This window comes from Simochromis diagramma, unplaced genomic scaffold (assembly GCF_900408965.1).
Source record: "Simochromis diagramma unplaced genomic scaffold, fSimDia1.1 OVJJ01000343.1, whole genome shotgun sequence".
Taxonomy (NCBI): Eukaryota; Metazoa; Chordata; class Actinopteri; order Cichliformes; family Cichlidae; genus Simochromis; species Simochromis diagramma.
Window position 1 is genome coordinate 8783955 of NW_024386831.1, and position 17499 is coordinate 8801453.

General features: G+C 46.3%; 2 protein-coding genes across 2 annotated transcripts in view; both read left to right on the forward strand.

Moving 5' to 3' along the window:
• The first annotated feature begins 619 nt into the window (after nt 1-619).
• LOC120731073 (interleukin-10 receptor subunit beta-like) lies at nt 620-7312 on the forward strand. The gene is made up of 6 exons (XM_040027841.1): nt 620-1723; nt 3127-3299; nt 4354-4508; nt 6204-6354; nt 6438-6583; nt 6672-7312. The coding sequence occupies exons 1-6, from the start codon at nt 1422-1424 to the stop codon at nt 6822-6824; spliced, it is 1080 nt and encodes a 359-aa protein (XP_039883775.1). The 5' UTR covers nt 620-1421; the 3' UTR covers nt 6825-7312.
• Nucleotides 7313-10895: 3583 nt separating this feature from the next.
• The window catches only part of LOC120731372 (ribosomal RNA processing protein 1 homolog B-like), a 30131-nt gene continuing 23527 nt past the window's right edge, over nt 10896-17499 (forward strand). The window contains exon 1 of the mRNA XM_040028384.1: nt 10896-12189. Coding sequence (XP_039884318.1) covers nt 12120-12189 — 70 coding nt within the window. The 5' untranslated portion in view covers nt 10896-12119. The remainder of the gene's footprint in view (nt 12190-17499) is intronic.

Here is a 17499-nt window from a genome sequence, read left to right on the forward strand (position 1 = left end):
GTGAACCCACACTTTTTCCAGCGCGCTCTGATTCCTTGAAGCCTGACTCGTTTCTGCGCACACGCCAGTTTCGCTTCCGCGTACTTCCCCGCCTCTTGTTGCCGTGAAAGCTACCAGGAAACACACTCGGAGCCGGATCACAGCACACTGACAGCGGCGAACCTGCCGGGGACATGGCAGCCTCTGTGTGCGCCTTCATCCTGGCGCTTTACGCACTGTGCGGCTCCGCAGGTAAGCACACCTTTACTTTGAGGGCAGGTGAGGAGGGGGCGGTCTGACGGAGGGAAAGGCAGCGCAGAGCGTCTGGAGCTCAAAAAGAAAGCTCAGCTAGTGACGAGTGTTTAAACTAAAGCTGTGAGCTGAAACCCAGAGCACAGTCTGCTGTTTACTCAGTCAGACAGGCGAACTTTGACCCCAGCACAAGAGACAGCAGTGTGTTTTAGTGTCAGCGAACAGCGCTCATGTCTTTGTGTTTGTGTCTGTGCTCAGCCGGCTCAGGAGGGCTCAGCGCACCCACCCACGTCAGACTGACGTCCTACAACATGGACCTGGTGCTCAGGTGGGATCCACCTGAAGGGACGACCGATGTTCTGACCTACACGGCCGAGTGCAGGTGAGTCACCGGCGGGTGTGACAGCTTCAGGTGATCACAGTTTAGTGTCAGAGAACTGAGTCACTTTCAGTTTGAATGTTTACCTTCAGGAGGGCGAGTGCGATCATCACACTGTGAGCTAGAAGACGAAACTTAATCTTTGGGTCTTACTCGTCGCTGTCAGTGGAAAATCAAAGATTCCAGAGCAGCTGGGCTCAGAAATGGACGTTATTCTTCCTCCGAAGAGTCCGATCACCTCAGTGTTTGGGAGCAGGTCACACTTCGCTTTGTCATATTTTTAGTTGCTCTCTGAATCAGGGATGCCAAACATGAGGCCTGGGGACCAGCACCGGCCCACCAGAGGCTCCATTCTGGACAGTTCATAAAGTATTATGAAGAAGTTTTACCTGCAGGACACTGGCTTGGAAATACGTGGAAAGTTAAAATATTCCTAGATCTTTATAAACTACTGACATCATACAGAATGAGTGCACGTTTGCTCACTCCTGCCAAAATAAAAAATGAAAGGCTGCAGCAATAAAACATCCGCTGATGCTTTCTCCTATGAAACCCTTCGGTTCAGCGATGCTGCAGAGCTTCAGGTCCTGCTGTGATTTGTCCCAAGTAAGGAGCGAGCCTTTTCCCAGGGTCTGCATGGACTGAAGGAACAGTGACTGCAATAAAGCCTGTGAGCGCAGGATGTACTCTGTTCAGGCCACATAGAGGAAGTTGGATAAACTGTCAGTAAGATAATCCATGCAGAATGTGAACTAATGAAATCCGATGTGGCAGATCCACAGACCGCCCCTGAGAAGACCCGCCTACCTTGATGTACTCACGCGTGCGAGCAAACCTGACCCCCACGACAAGCCCATTACCGTCAGATTATGAAACGCCACCCTATTCTGCTCTTCCCACCATGTCTGTGTCCGATGGGCTCCTGCAAAAAGCTCATTATCTGCAAACTGACGCGCCGCCATCCCTGCATGAGGAAGCACCTGTACCTCCAGGTGAAGCGCTGATGGTGCCTCGCGATGAGGAGACTGAAACAGCCGTGTCCAAAGAAGAAGTACAAACGCAGTTATGGAATCACAAAGTCACAAAAGTTACTCATCCAAGAGCGGGGGAACGGTGAGTTCCAGCTGTTGTTCTAGGAGAGATCATTCTAAGAAGAACGGATTTCATGAGTCTGTATAAATGTGCCCTCGTGTCCAGCATCAGGAGTTTTTCCTGCAGGCAGTATAAATTTGAACCTGATGTGTTTCTGTAGGAACAAACATTTAAAACTCAGCGCTGAGTAAACCTTCCATCACACCTGGATTTACCTGGATGCAGAGGTGCGGCGGTTATTCTGTAGAACGCCGTGCGCTGATGAACAGTGTGTTTGCAGACTCGTGGATTAGTCGTGTTTTTTCTCTCCTGTCGAGATGTCGAGTAAAACCGTCACAGGAACATCTTCGCTTCTTTGTGGGTGTTGACCTCTGACCTCAGCCCCTCCTCCCTGCGCTGTCAGATCTCGGCTTTATGAGGTCGATCTGATGAAGACTTGCGTTCAGGCAGAAGTCAGGAGGCGGAGTCATGTTCAGATGAACAGATTAAACTGCGGTGCGTTTGTGGAACCGACACAACCGCCGTCATGTCCAAACATAATCTCAGCATCTGATTGGCCAGGGCACAGCCTTCCATCTGTGCCCGGCTCAGGGAAGCCGGCGGCGTTCCCGGGTCTTCTTTGCGTGGACGCAGTGATGATCCTGAGCCCATGCAGATGTGTCCATCCAGCTGTGTGCACTCTGGAAACACCCGGCCTCCTCTTTAGTTGGCAGACGTCGAGGTTTACACTCTTCTCCAGCCTTTTGTTGCAGCTCGTCCAACTTTTCTGAAAAACGATTCAAAAGCGGTGTCAGTGTCAGCACTCGATGTGCTCCCTTTGTGCGTTTTCAGATGATCCTTAATGATTATTTAAAAACAGTATGCACATGCTCTGAAACAGTGAGGACACCGCAGTGACTGCAGACCGGTTTAGTCCTGCTTTGCATATGAATCTGTGATATCTGCACCATCAATCCTGCTGTTCCACATTTCTGAAAAGCTGCAATCAGATCACTTACAGGAAGAACAGCACCTGCCTTTCTCCTGCTCTCCGGCCCATTGAAGGCATTTTAATATGTGTGGTGTGGTTTGTGAGGACCGTGGTGAAATCGAAGCTGTTATTGTTGCGGTCCAGGTGTTCACACAACAGAAACGTCCTCTTATCTGCAGCGTCTCTGTTCTGGGAAACGCCTCGACTCGACTGACTCGTTAGAAAGCAAACGCACGCTTTTCTGTCCCGATGCACAAACGGTGAATGTGGCGTTCCAGCTTTGATGTAACCAGCACCGCCAGCTCGTGTGAGCGTTAGTTTCTTTGCTTCGTGCCGTCACACGTCCTGCAGGATAAAGTCGTGAGATCTTCTTGAACAGCGGTGGTGTTCCCGAGAGGAGAACATCTGTCTGAAGTCAGACCTGTGACGCCATCGCTGTGTTTCTCTGTTACAGAAGCTTAGCAACTGGATACAACAATGGCTGCACAAACACATCAGCCCTCAAATGTGAGTTCACCTCCTCCTCCATCACCGTGCACGGGAGTTACACGGGCAGAGTGCGGGCGCATCGGGGGGCCGAGAGCTCCAGCTGGGTGGAGAGTAACGTCATTGACATGGACAGACACAGTAAGTGAATCTCGTCATATGTGCGGAGCTCGTTTGTCTCTGATCCAGTAGCGTGACACAGAGAGGAAAACCGACTATTAGCCGATGACGAGCTGATGGGTGTCGTTTATCCCACTGAAACTTTTGCCCGTTTGGCACTTGGGTGGAAATTTTAGCTCTGTGCTAAAAAACCAGCCCATAGTGATTGGAGAGGGGATCTAACCCCTGCAGTTATCTGCATTTGAAGCTATGAAATCTGCAGGCACAAAGCAAGACCTTTGCTTCTGGGAGCTTTTGGTATCCTCTCGTTGGCCACTTCTACTGGACAGAGCTGAAGCTTTTCCAGTTGTGCCACATGTGCTCCACAGTGGGAAATGTTGCTCTAACTCCCATCGGCTGCTCAGTTTTGTTCCAAGCTTCCATGTTAGTGGATTTCCAGGCCAAGACTTTCCCCTCCGTCGTCTGGTATTTACAAAGGAAGAGGAGAAAGGCTAATAAAAGCTAAAAAGCCAGCTGACAATTATAAGGCAGCAGATAATAACCCACACAGCTCACAGCTGACTTGTAGATGATTAAGGTTATTTTCCCTCGTGTAATGTCATCATTGATCTAACAGAACAAGTTTTGGGAGGTAAAATGAAAGATTGGTGAATGAGACCATTTGGTGGCTCTCAGAGAAGCTTCCTGAGATCAGGATGGTCCCCTTCAGCTCCGGTTCAGACTGTGGCAGCAGCTGTGTGGGGAGTCTGCAGTTATGCAATGACTGCTTCAGCAGGGGACGTCTGAAGAGCCTCGCTGAGCTGAAGACGATCAGAAATGAAACCGTGAGCGAGCTTTTCAGCGTCTCGCTCCTCAGAGCTCTCGCCGTCGCTGACTTCAGTCCAGTCAGAGTGAAATCCTGGTTTCTGTGTTTCTGTCTGTGTCCTCAGTGAAACTGTCTGCCGTCATGGTGGGAACCTCCCCAGCTCCAAGCACACTGGCATGACAGAGCTGTAGCAGATGGAGTGGACTGTTAGAGAAGCTGCAGCTTTGATTTTGTCCAATAAAAACGTCTCTCCACATCTGTCCCCCTCAGCCTTCATCGGTCCACCTGATGTGACTCTTCATGTCACTGGGACATCTTTGGAAGTCAGCATTAAAGACCCAGTGTTCAAGCATTCAGAACTGAGGGAGACGTACACCTCGGCCACCTATAACATCACCTACTGGAAGAGCAGCTCGAAGGAAGAGGTGGGAACGCCGGTTTGTAGTTTTAGCTTCTAATATTATTAGAAGCTAACATTATGCCAGCTAATATTAGGCTCCAGTGTCCTAAAATCACACTTTCCCTCTGATAAACAGTTTGATTACGTTCTCATATCACACGAGAGTTTGTTCACAAAGCGTCTGGGTGCAACAATGTTAGATGCACAATAAAGTTTCATTAAACCAGCTAAAAGCAGCAGAAACAGCATTGCTAAGGACACTTAAGCATAAGCTCAACAACTCATGGCTGAGCTTCCCTGACTTGCACTGGCCTCCTGTCACAGAGCTTCACAGCCTCTTTCAGATTAAATAAAGGTGGCGGCGTCTCGCCCACCAGTGACAGCTGAGGTAAACAGCACTGACAGCCTTCCACAGGCTTGGAGGTGGACGCGGTCCAAACAGTAGCAGGAATACGGCCACAACCGTTATGATGTACAGTCCAAATTTCATGTGTTTGATCTCTCATAGAAGCATGTTTGTCCTACAGCAGCCACCGTAGTTAGAGCTACGCACTTAAAGTGTGAGGGGTAAGAAACTGCTGACAACTAGTGATGATATTTTACACACTGTAACTAGGGATGCACCGATACCAATTTTTACAAACCGATATGATACCGATACTTGGATCGGAGTACTTGCCGATACAGAGTACAAAAACCGATACTTCTACCACACACACACAAATGCAATGAATTGAAAGACAGGTTTTATTTTATTCTCTGCCGATAAAAAATAAAATCTTAATAAAAATGACCACAAAAAAATTTCAAGTGAAAAATAAGCACTTCTGTTAAATCATTGCAGAGTGTCCACATTGTAATTTAACAAAATATCACTGAACTATTGGCACTGTCTCGAGCTTTCAGAATAATAAATAAACACTTCTGTTTGGAATAAAATAAATACAAATTAGGTTTGAGAATGAAATAAACTTTTAAATTGTTGCAGAGTGTCCATATTGTAAACAAACAAACAAAATAATGAAAGTATTTGGCATTGACGAACTCCTCATCTGCCCGTGGATCATCAGTCCACTGTGCCGTTAAACTGAGGACTGATATCGCGCACACACTGCTTGTCTTTACCTCTTCAGAAAGTTTTGGCACCATTATCTCCCTGATGTATGGGCGGCTGGGAATTTCATATCGCAGCTCGAGTATGCTGAGAAGACTATGCAATCCTATGTTTTCCACGGCCGGCAGTGGCTGGTCATCCAGAGCGATAAAATGAGTCAGAGCCTCTGTTGTTTTAACTGCCCGTGGATTTTCTCTTGACATTTTTCATCGCTTTTCCAAAACCTGAGTTAAAGTTGGCTGTTCCGGTCCACACTGCTGACATTTTGCTTAGCCTAGCTACAGCAGCCTCCAGTTTCTCTTTTTTATCTGGAGCCGCCAGTCTCACTCGCCTAACCCTGTGCCTGTTTAGCGCGAGATGTCCCCCTAGTGGCCAATCTAAAAAACTACAACAGAAATGACCAGCCACCCTCTGATTAATGAAATAAGTTCGTATCGGTTCATGGTATCGGTTAACTTTTGCGAGTATGAGTACACACACATTTTACAGTATCAGCCCCGATACCCGATACCAGTATCGGTATCGGTGCATCCCTAACTGTAACTTTTAAAAATTCAAAGAGTGAAAACAGTGAAATCAGCTGAGCTCCTCTGCTGCCTCCTACAGGTAGAAACAATGAGTGACATGATGCAGGACCGAGTGGTTCTTAGTGACCTGGACCCGCTGAGTGAATACTGCGTCAAGGTCCAAATCATCACCAACAGGAACCCCAGACCGAGCGAGTACAGCGACGTCGTCTGTGAGCGCACCGGTGACGGTAGGCACCGCCGTCAGACAGCCGTCACAATCGCTGAAGGTGTCGCTGATGGGCTCACCTGCTGCTGTGTGGTTTTCTTACAGTGGATTCAGCTCTGTGGGTGGCGGCCGTGGTGGCGTTTGTGGTCATGGCTGTGGTGGTGGCTCTGGTGGTGACTCTGGTGGTCTACTGGAAACAAATCTCCAAGTTCCTGTGCCCAGAAGTCGTGCTGCCGCCACACTTTAAAGAGGTGTGTGTGTGTGAGTGTGTGAGTGTGTGAATATGTGTGTGAGTGTGTTCTTTAATCTAACACTGACCTTTCTGCCCCGCCCCCTCAGTCTCTGCTGCTGAATGATCCCAACTCCATCTACCCAGTCTCGCTGCCCTCTGAGCACTGCGACCACGTCAGCATCGTAGCAGACCACAGGACTGAGGAGGAGGAGGAAGGAGGGTGCAGCACTCAGCCTGATACCTCACAGGATGGGGGCTAGGAGGAGCAGGAGGGAGGTGGGATGCACTTTAAAGACTCTGAGAATCGGCCTCTGACTGTGAGGTTTTAGAGCTGTGAACTCTGCAGCAGTGAAGTGATGAAGACGAGCAAGAACAGGTGAAGCTGGCCCAGGTGAAGCTGGCCCAGGTGTCACGCTGCTCAAACTGAAGTGAGAGCATGGACCCTGAAGCTGTTCCCACTGTCACAGGCTGCTGTTTATACTTTAATAGTTCATTCATGTCAATGTAAATGTTTTGCTTTCTACTGGTTTTTTAATGGTTTTAATGGTCGGAGGTTAACCGAAGCCTCTGCTGCTCCTGCTCGTAGGAACCAGGTGACCCGATGCTGGGCTGTACTGAGACAGTCTGGGTCTTTTACTGCTCTCAGTCTTCGTAGCCCAGTTTAATTACGTGTTCAGTAACTGGATGACAACATAACTACATGTGAAGGTGTAGCCCTGCAGGCTGTGTGTTTGGGTGTAGTAATTAGTGATGGGATTTCCGGCTCTTTTTAGAGAACTGGCTCTTTCGGTTCGACTCACTAAAAAGACCCGGCTCTTTCGGCTCCGAACCGGCTCTTCAGGTTGTTTTGTTGCTTTAATTAATTTATTATTAACAATAATATAAAATTATGCACAAAAGGAACTACTAATGTAAAAAAAAAAAGTGGTTTTATTTATATGTTTATATATAAATATATGCGGTGGCCCCTAGAGACAAAACACGTACAAACTCCAAAACACATTTCTAGCATGAACTGAACTTCCAAAACAGCTACTAGATCACATAAATTACACAATTGAAAGCATGAAAGCATATGTGTATTGTTTGTGTATTTGTACACAGGCACTCATATATACTCAAATAATAACAAAATAAATAAATGTTCATTTACCTGTTACTACCACACACCAAATCCGGTCGTTGGTACTTGCTGGCTTGTGTAGCCTCTAGGTAACAAAAGCTCAACACTGCCCCCTAGCATCCTGGAGCACTTCTGTTGTCTTTTGTACGTGTTTTGTAGTTTGTACGTGCTTCGGAGTTTTTACGTGCTTCAGACTTTGTACATGTTTTGGAGTTTTTACGTGCTTCGGAGTTTGTACATGTTTTTTACGTGCTTCGGAGTTTTTACGTGCTTCGGAGTTTGTACGTGTTTTTTACGTGTTTTGGAGTTTTTACGTGTTTTGGAGTTTGTACGTGCTTCAGGGTTTGTACGTGCTTCAGAGTTTGTACGTGCTTTGTCTGTAGGGGCCACCGTAAATATACTTTTATTTATTCACTCCACATAAAATGTAATAAATAAATCATATAATACAAAAATCAACTATTCACATTTCAACTTTTAACTATTTAAATTTTCAGCTTTTTCCTTTTACAAATTTAAAGTGAAACAACACAAAACACTGCAAACCACAACACAATTAAATATAAATTATAATATGAAAACAAAAAGAACATGCATATTCTCTGTCATATGGGCCTGCATGAATAAACTTTCTGAATCCTTTATCATCTGCAACTGAAAATAGTTGTGGATGATTACTATACCTTTCTAATGTGACGTTGTCCCTGGCTCTCTCCCTCCCTCCCGCTCTGTTCCTGTGCTACTGAGTGTAACTACCGCCCCTCCCCCCTCTGCCCAGCGCAAAGCACAAGGCTCACATGCAGAGTGAAGCGGGAAAAAAGTGCGAGAGAGAGAGAGAGAAAGAGAAAGAAAAACAAAAAAAACCCCCACGGCTCGCGATAAGGAGCCGGCTCGCGTCGTTCACGCCAAAGACCCGGCTCTAAGAGCCATTTCGTTCGCGACCGACCCATCACTAGTAGTAATAACTGATGTGGGGATGAGGTTGGCTTGGGTTTGCCACCAGCTGCTGTGAGACCTCGCCGTCCTCTGCTGTTTCCAGCGGGTTCACCTTGGATCTCCATCAGGCAGGATTCGGGCCGTCCAGCAGAACTTATGATGAAGAAGTGTGAACACTGTAAATACTCGGATTTATTTCTAATAAAAGTCTTTGTCCATCCATCCATCCATCCATCTTCATCCGCTTTGTCCGGGGCCGGGTCGCGGGGGCAGCAGCCTAAGCAAAGAGGCCCAGACCTCCCTCTCCCCAGCCACCTCCTCCAGCTTATCCGGGGGAAATACCAAGGCGTTCCCAGGCCAGCCGAGAGATATAATCTCTCCAGCGTGTCCTGGGTCTGCCCCGGGGCCTCCTCCCGGTGGGACATGCCTGGAACACCTCACCCAGGAGGCGCCCAGGGGGCATCCTTGTCAGATGCCCGAACCACCTCAGCTGGCTCCTTTCGATGTGGAGCAGCAGCTGCTCTACTCTGAGCCCCTCCCGGATGGCCGAACTTCTCACCCTATCTCTAAGGGAGAGGCCAGCCACCCTTCGGAGGAAGCTCATTTCTGCCGCTTGTATCCGCGATCTCGTTCTTTCGGTCACTACCCACAGCTCGTGGCCATAGGTGGGGGTAGGGACGTAGATCGACCGGTAAATTGAGAGCTTCGCTTTTACACTCAGCTCCCTCTTCACCACGACGGACCGGTGCAGCGTCCGCATTACTGCAGCTGCAGCCCCAATCCGTCTGTCGATCTCTGGCTCCCTTCTCCCATCACTCGCGAACAAAACCCCGAGATACTTGAACTCCTCCACTTGGGGCAGGAACTCATCCCCGACCCGGAGTGGGCACTCCACCCTTTACCGGCTGAGAACCATGGCCTCAGATTTGGAGGTGCTGATCCTCATTCCCGCTGCTTCACACTCGGCTGCGAACCGTTCCAGTGCGAGCTGGAGGCCCTCACCCGATGAAGCCAACAGAACCACATCATCTGCAAAAATCAGAGATGAGATTCTGAGGCCACCAAAGCGAAAGCCCTCCGCCACTTGGCTGCGCCTAGAAATCCTGTCCATAAAAATTATGAACAGAACCGGAGACAAAGGGCAGCCCTGGCGGAGCCCATCACCCACCAGTAAAAGTCTTTGTGACGGATGAAATGCTTCTGATTGTTCTTCGCTACAGAAACACGTGAAACATCGTTTTAAATCAGACTCAAACTTGGCTGCTGGTGTTCCAGATCAAGTGGCGTTGGTCAAACAGATGTGTGGTAGACTTGCTTTTCAGGACTCCATTTGAGTGCTCACAAAGTAAACTGCACGCTTTAGTTGTGAAGCGAAAACGCTGAAATCACAGTAATAACACGTGCGAGGGGAACGATAACAACGACAAGATTCTCCAGATCGTTTGCTCTGTCCTGTGAACAGCATCGGCATGGTGTCAGTTGTTTGGTGTTTCTGCGATCGTGCGAGAGAACATCACCAGGTAAACTTTTTAAATATTTTATTGTTCAACAGCAACAAGACTGACGGAGTGTGTTTGAGGGAAGCTCACAAATGTCAGGGAGGAAATATTTGATGTTTATTTGCTGGTTTGTCGGTAGCAGCTCCTGAAAAGCAAGTCTACCACACATCTGTTCGAGCAACTGTTGCCAACCAAGTTGATTTTGCCTCTGACAAAGACGACTCCTCAGCCAGGCCTCATTTCAAAGCCCTGTAGCGCCACCCTGAGGCCCCAGTGCTACCTGTACACAGGCTGTTGAGGCCAGCAGGAGGCGCTCCAGTTGAACTTGTTTTCCCATCAGTCACTGCGTGGACGCACACTTCAGCTGCATTTATGAATCATTTGAACCCTCCTTTATTTATTTTGTGTATCTCGATGATGTTTTGTTCTGCCGGGCTGTTCTTTTGGTCCGGCTCTCAGACTAAAGGTCAGCTGTCACATCACATAAATGTTTTTTTTACAGGCTACTGACAAAAAAACAAAGACAGCACTTTTAACCACATCCTCGCTGAAAACACAGAAATGCAGAACTTCAGCAAAACAGGAAGTTTCAGGGTTTTACTCAGAACCAGAAAAACTTTACTTTGAGACGTGAGGCAGAGCCTTCAGTTTTCAGGCCCCTCTTCTGTGGAACCAGCTTCCAGTTTGGAGTCAGGAGACAGACACTATCTCTACTTTCAAGATTAGGCTTCAAACTTTCCTCTTTGCCAAAGCATATAGTTAGGGCTGGACCAGGTGACCCTGAATCCTCCCTTAGTTATGCTGCGATAGACGTAGGCTGCCGGGGATTCCCATGATGCACTGGGTGTTTCTTCTTCACTCTCTTAACCAAAGTCTATTTTAGTTTCATGATCTGTAATGAAATGATCTAAATCATTTATAAAACAAACTGACCTCTACACCTGATCTTAAAACCTATTTTGTCACATCTAAATTGTAATTGGAACATGAGATGAAAATGCAAAGTTTTCTTTTCTTCACTGTTACTTGTGTTGTTGCAGGATGGGGTTAAAATCATATTTTCCTGGGTATGAGCTCCTGATCCCTCAGCTCCCAGTATGAAGTGGTTTAGTGGTGTTCTTCTCACAGGCATCTGTGTCACCTTCCCTGGAGCTGCTGGTTTAATCTTTTAAACTTGTAGGTCCTGAAACAATCTTTGCTTTCCAGTAAAATTCCTTTTGTGTCTCGTTTGTCCTGAAAAGTTTATCTGGCTGTGTTTCCTACTGACGTTGGAACTGTGACAGTTTCAGTATGGCTGTTGAGGACAGCGTGCATACTAGGTCTGCCACGACTAGTCACGATTATGTCGACTATCAAAATCGTCGACGACTGATTTAATAGTCGACCTGTCGTTTGAAGCTTTGTAAGATCCCAAAAGACGCAGGAATAAGTAGCAGGATGTGATGTTACAACACTGGTGAAATATTAGTGTGTCATATATTTGGTCACGACATTTTTCTTATGGGCAAAAGTATTGATATCATGATGAAGAAGGGTGGTGATTCTTATGACTTTGTGTATATAATTTGGCATTTTGTACAAATGTGGGCTGATAATAAATATATGATATCATTTCATTCTTTTCAAAGGTTTATTTCCATGACGCACAGACAGACACAATTGAAAGGTACAAATGTGTTGTGCATGAAACGAATTCAAACGTGCTGCAGATGTGTGTCACAGGTTGATCTGGCTGTAGGCTGTGGCACTTGGCCAGAGGTGGCGCTGGTTGACTGGAGTCCATGTTAGTGCACAAAGTAAACTGCTCGCTGTAGTTGTGAAGCAAAAACGCTGAAACCGGAGAAATAAAACGTGCTAGGGGAACGATAACGAGTGGTGGAGGCCCCGCCCGTGCTTTTATTTTGAAAACCACGCAGGAACAGAACTCCACGAATTACAGACGTCCCGTGTCTGCCGGTGTGGAAGTTTCTCGGTCCGTGGGTCCTCTCAACAGCGCGATGTCCGCCGCCCCCCGCCACAGAGTGGCTCTCCTTCACGGCTTCCTCATCCTCCTCTTCTTCTTCTGCGGTAAGTCCCACATCTGGTTGCGTTTGCGTAGCATCCTAGCCTCGGTCCGTGCTGCTGGTTTACTTCATATAAAGCAAATCAAATATATTTGAGATTAAAGGAGCTTCGTCTCAGCCCGCAGCTGTGCGCGCGCGTACACGTGTGAGTACATCATGTCAGCAAAGTCTTCATTTGGTGTGTTTCCCTTTAGTGATCACAGCTTCTACTGGTGTGTGAGGGTCGGCTCGTGCAGTGTAGGGTGACTGGTCAATAACTGGTCAATAACTGGTCAATAACTGGTCAATAACTGGTTAACAGTCGGCCAGTGTGAGGCTTGGTGGTGCTTTATGGTTTAACGGTGGCCATAATAGTTTTACAGGGAGTCATTTAGAGTCGGTCAGCCTGGATGAACCTGCAGGACTCTGCTGACTTCATGACTGTCATGACAGGTTCCCAGTGGTCACATGGGTTTAGTACTGATCTGTTTCAGGTGGCTGCTGCTGTAACGCACAGCTCTCCCCGTCAGTGTGTCTCTAGTATTTGTGTGCAGACTCTGGTGCTGTGTGAGCTGCTGATTGTTGTGTGGATTCACTTTCATTTCACTTTGCCTCGGTGTGTTTCTCTCTGATTCATGACTTGAGTTTCACTGTGAGTCTGAGGCCACGCCTGTGTCAGTGGCGTGTCTCTGCAGGCTGAAGGACACTTCCCCTCCTCACCTCAGGCACAGATCGCACAGACACAGTTTCCTGTAGTTGTGTGCTTGCGGTGGTGAAGGCTGGCACGTCGTTACTCAGGGCGGTGAGCCGACACCCTTTGTTGAGCAACAGTTTCACCTTGAAGTTGTTCTGCTTTGGATTCGCATCAGTAACACGTTTGGCACACAGACCCCCCCCACTCAGCTCCCTGTCACTGCACTGCATTTAACTCATATACACCATCAACATGTCCACGCTACACTCGCTTCGAGTACGTTTGATGCTTGCAATGAATTTTCCCGTGTTTCTGGTCCTTCAAAAGTTCAGCAGATCTCCACCTGCAGGGCTGAAAAACGTCAGCTCTGAGGAAACATCGAGTCAGCTTTAAAGCCACTGCAGGAGTCCCGGTCTGAAGACTCGGCCTGTGTTTGTTAAAGCAGCTGTGAGCAGCTGTGTGATGCTTCCTTTAGATCCTTTAGATTTCTTCTGCTGCGTACAAATAGCTCTGCTGTGTATAAAAGAGTAAAAGTGGTGAGAAAATCAAATCAGTCAGTTCTGTCCCACACAGTGAGTGATTTCACAGCGGCAGCTAGGGGTGCAACGATACACAAAATTCACGGTTCGGTTCGGTTCGATATTTTTCGATACAAAAAAATGTTCATGCCTTTTTAATTTGTCATTTATTAAAATTATAAATATATATTTTAACTCAAAAGTACAGTTTTTAAATTTAACCCTAACCCTTGTGCATGTTTTTTATTTTGACAGCGAATGCGCACCTGTGGACCACTTATGTGCAGCCCTGGTTATTTAGCTCATCATATTGCAGCCACAGAAATGATTTTGTCCATGAAACCATAAAGCTGCACTTTCTTTTTGCCTTATAGTCTGATTTGTCATAACTTCTCCGTTTTGTGGTAAGCTTTTCTTTGGCTGTCACTTCTTCACCCTGACCTGTCTTATTTGGCTCAGCAGAACTGAAATGCTTTTACACGCTCACTCACATAAGCTCAGCGATTCTCTGCGCGATCAACCTCTCACATGTTTAAGCTTGCTGCGGGAGATTTCACTTGTCATGTTTGCATAGTAAGCTAACGATTAATAAGACGATGTCAGAGGAATTGGTGCACAAATTATCATCACTCACAGATCAGTGCTGTCGCTCTCTATACACAGTTCGCACGATTGCAAAGTGAAAGCAAAAAAACAAGTGCAAATTCAAACGCAACTTCAATATGTCACATATTGACAGTGGCTCACCGATGCCAATGACATAATTACCCAGCTACATTTCTGAAAGAATGCAAAAGCATTGACATATATTTTTCCTACAATAGCCCGACGGGCAGGGAAGAGATAGATTTTGGTAGCCCGACTGAAAAAATCGCTAGCTCCGGGACGTCGGGCTAGCGATATTGCAAGCCCTGTATCTGATTGAGGAATCACTCATCTTTGGAAAAGAGAGTTTATTACAGAGAAATGGCTCTTTCCAAAATAAAAGCTATACTATCCGCTTCTTCTGGGCTATATTCTCAGCAGCATAAGGAGAATCATGTGCTAACAGCTGTCTAAATGACTCGGCTAAAGTTAGTAGCATGCTTGTTGTTTTTGTCTTTGCACTAGGATGATGTCGGCGTAAATGTGCAGTCATATTCGTTGTGTTCCCACTAGTGCTTTCAGGTTAATCTCGTTGAAATGACCTTAACGCCACAACACGGCAAATCTCCGTTAACGAGCTACCGCCGATCGCTCCGTGCATGGGGCTACACGGCAAACACGTTAACGAGCTAACTGCGCTAACACACTAGTTCACACCAATGTAATTGAGCATTGCATGGCACATCCAACATACTGTTTTACTTTAGTCCATGACTCGCTTACCTTCACGGTCATACGTCACATGAAAACCAAAATAATTCCAAACGCCAGATCTGAATGTTGCAAGTAGAGCTTAACTTCTGTCTCGCTAGCTTGCCCTGCGCTCTTCCTTCTGACTATGCTGTCTGTGTTGAGCGCTCAGTGGATCTGCGCTCGACAGTGCAGCCTAGGCGGAGTAGTCGAACGCAGATTCACTGAGCGCTCAACACAGACAGCATCGTCAGAAGGAAAATTGATAAAATAAATTACAAATGTTGTATTGTTCGATACATATGCGTACCGAACCGAAAGCACTGTATCGAACGGTTCAATATCGATACGAATATCGTTGCACCCCTAGCGGCAGCGCGTTGAAACATGAATATGGGCTCAAAATGTGGTCATAAATATTTTGTACTTGTAAATCAGGATTTGTATGTGTAAAAAAATAAATAAAAAAAAAAAAAAAAATTTGTGTGTGGACTTAGCCAAAAAAACCCTGCAAGTTACAAGTACGAATTTTGACCCTATTTTTCTTCCTTTCATCTGATTGGTCAATGTCATGTCAATCACAAATGTAACAATCCAATCAGAGAACAGATGGGTTTGGCTGTCGGAGGGGCGCTTTTTTTGAACTGCAGGTCTTTGAAGGGAATAAATGGCCTTTTACATGCCAACCCAGCGTTTTCCTTTCACCACGAAGGAAAACAGTCTGTGGTCGTCCGAGTTTGGTGATTTTTGTGTCACAGGTCTACGTGTTTAATACAGGGACTTCCACAGCCTTTTCAACAGCGCTGCGGACGCGGGGGGGCAGTGTTTTGGAAATGACAGTCTTCATTACAAAGCTTTCTTCGTTATGAATTAGCATACATGTTTTTATTGAACATTTGAGGAACCAGCAAAAAAAACAGAAACTCTTGTAGAGGACATAAAGTCAGACATAGAAACGACAAGGAGCAGGTGCATCTAGTACAGGTAGAGCTGCTGCACACAGAGCCCAGCAGCCAGCAACAAATTCTGGATCCTTGGCTTTTAGTTAGCAGTTAGCATTAGCAGCACATCCTGCGTCTGATGTGAAAGGACTTTTATGCTGCGCACTGTGACTCACAGCCATGGTCCCGGGTCAGCCCTGACTTTAGGATTAGTTTAACTCAAAGTAATGATGGTGTTTCTAACCACTGACATACCACAACTTTATCCTTTCAACAGCTACTGAAAGTTAGGGGACCTAGCTGCTATCGGATATTTATATAGAGATCCTCCAGCTTCAAACTGTATTACCCTTCAAGGACCTGCAGTTCAAAAAAAGTGTCCCTCCGACAGCCAAACCCATCTGTTCTCTGATTGGATTGTTACATTTGTGATTGACATGACATTGACCAATCAGATGAAAGGAAGAAAAATAGGGTCAAAATTCGTACTTGTAACGTGCAGGGTTTTTTTGGCTAAGTCCACACACAAATCTTTTTTACGCACACACAAATTCTTTTTACACATACGAAACTGATTTACAAATACAAAATATTTATGACCACATTTTGAGCCCATAGGAAGCTCGGTCTTTATCCACAGTTCCTCCTTCACTCTCACAAATGCTTTCTTGCTCATATTTTTATTCTGCTCGGAAACACCTGTGCTTTATTTTTGTCCCTGGGGCTGCTGGGTAAATAATCACTCTCACTCCCAGTGCGGTCAGGTTAGTCGCAGCACTTCCTGTTCCTCGGCAGACGCTGTGCTGGTGTTTTTACTCGATGTGCAGATGCTTGTTTTCGTGGCTGATACGATTATTGTTATTCTGATCTAGGGCTGTTCGATATAACGATATATATCGGATGACGATATAAAAACGTCGATCGTTTCATTTTACGCTATCGTTTGTTTCGTGGTATCGCAAAATAAACTGTTTACAGCAATATTTGTTCATGGTTCTGATGTCACTGTAGTGGCTATATTCATTTATTAAAGTTCTCTCTTTCTCTTATATTTAATAGAACCACACTACGGACGGACAAGCGCCTGTTTTTATCCGTTGTCGTTAGCAACAACGACGGTAACAGCATCGCGTGTCCGCTTGTTTATGTTCCACATAAACCTTTCACAATAAAGCTCAAGATCCTGTTGAGACTTTTCAAAATAAACTGAATCACGTGAAAGAGCAGATTATTTACGATGAGAAGTAAAAAAGAGCCGCCAGGTGCTAAAAAATCAACCTTAGACTCAAACATCAGAACAGGCTTTTCCCCGCAGCACGCCGTGTGATAAATACTCACAAAGAAAAAAATGTATCGTTTCATGCATCGTTAAAACACTCGACTCCGGGTAAAGGACGCGCAGCTGGAAACACTTCACCCAAGTCGAGCTGCCCGAGATTCACAGAATTTACAGAAATTGTTACATTTTTGTGATTTATATCGTTGTCAGGACGATAGAATTCTGATATCGGGATGTGAGATTTTGGTCATATCGCACAGCCCTATTCTGATCACAGCCACGTGGACCTGATTTACAGCTGCGGGGCCAGCAGCTGAGGACGAAGGAACAACATAAGGGTCATGTGACAAGTTGATGGCTATTTTTCAAAATAAAAGCCTCAGTTAGTTATAGGACCTAGGGATGGATAATTGGGGAGGGAATCAAACATGGGGTTCATGTCCCAGACTGAGGTCACAATGACCACCTGTGGACACCTGAAGACCGAGACTAGAGGCAAGATGGCGGCAGCTGATCTGCTGCGTGTGCACGTGCGTGTGCACGTGTTACAAACCCTCAGACCACACAC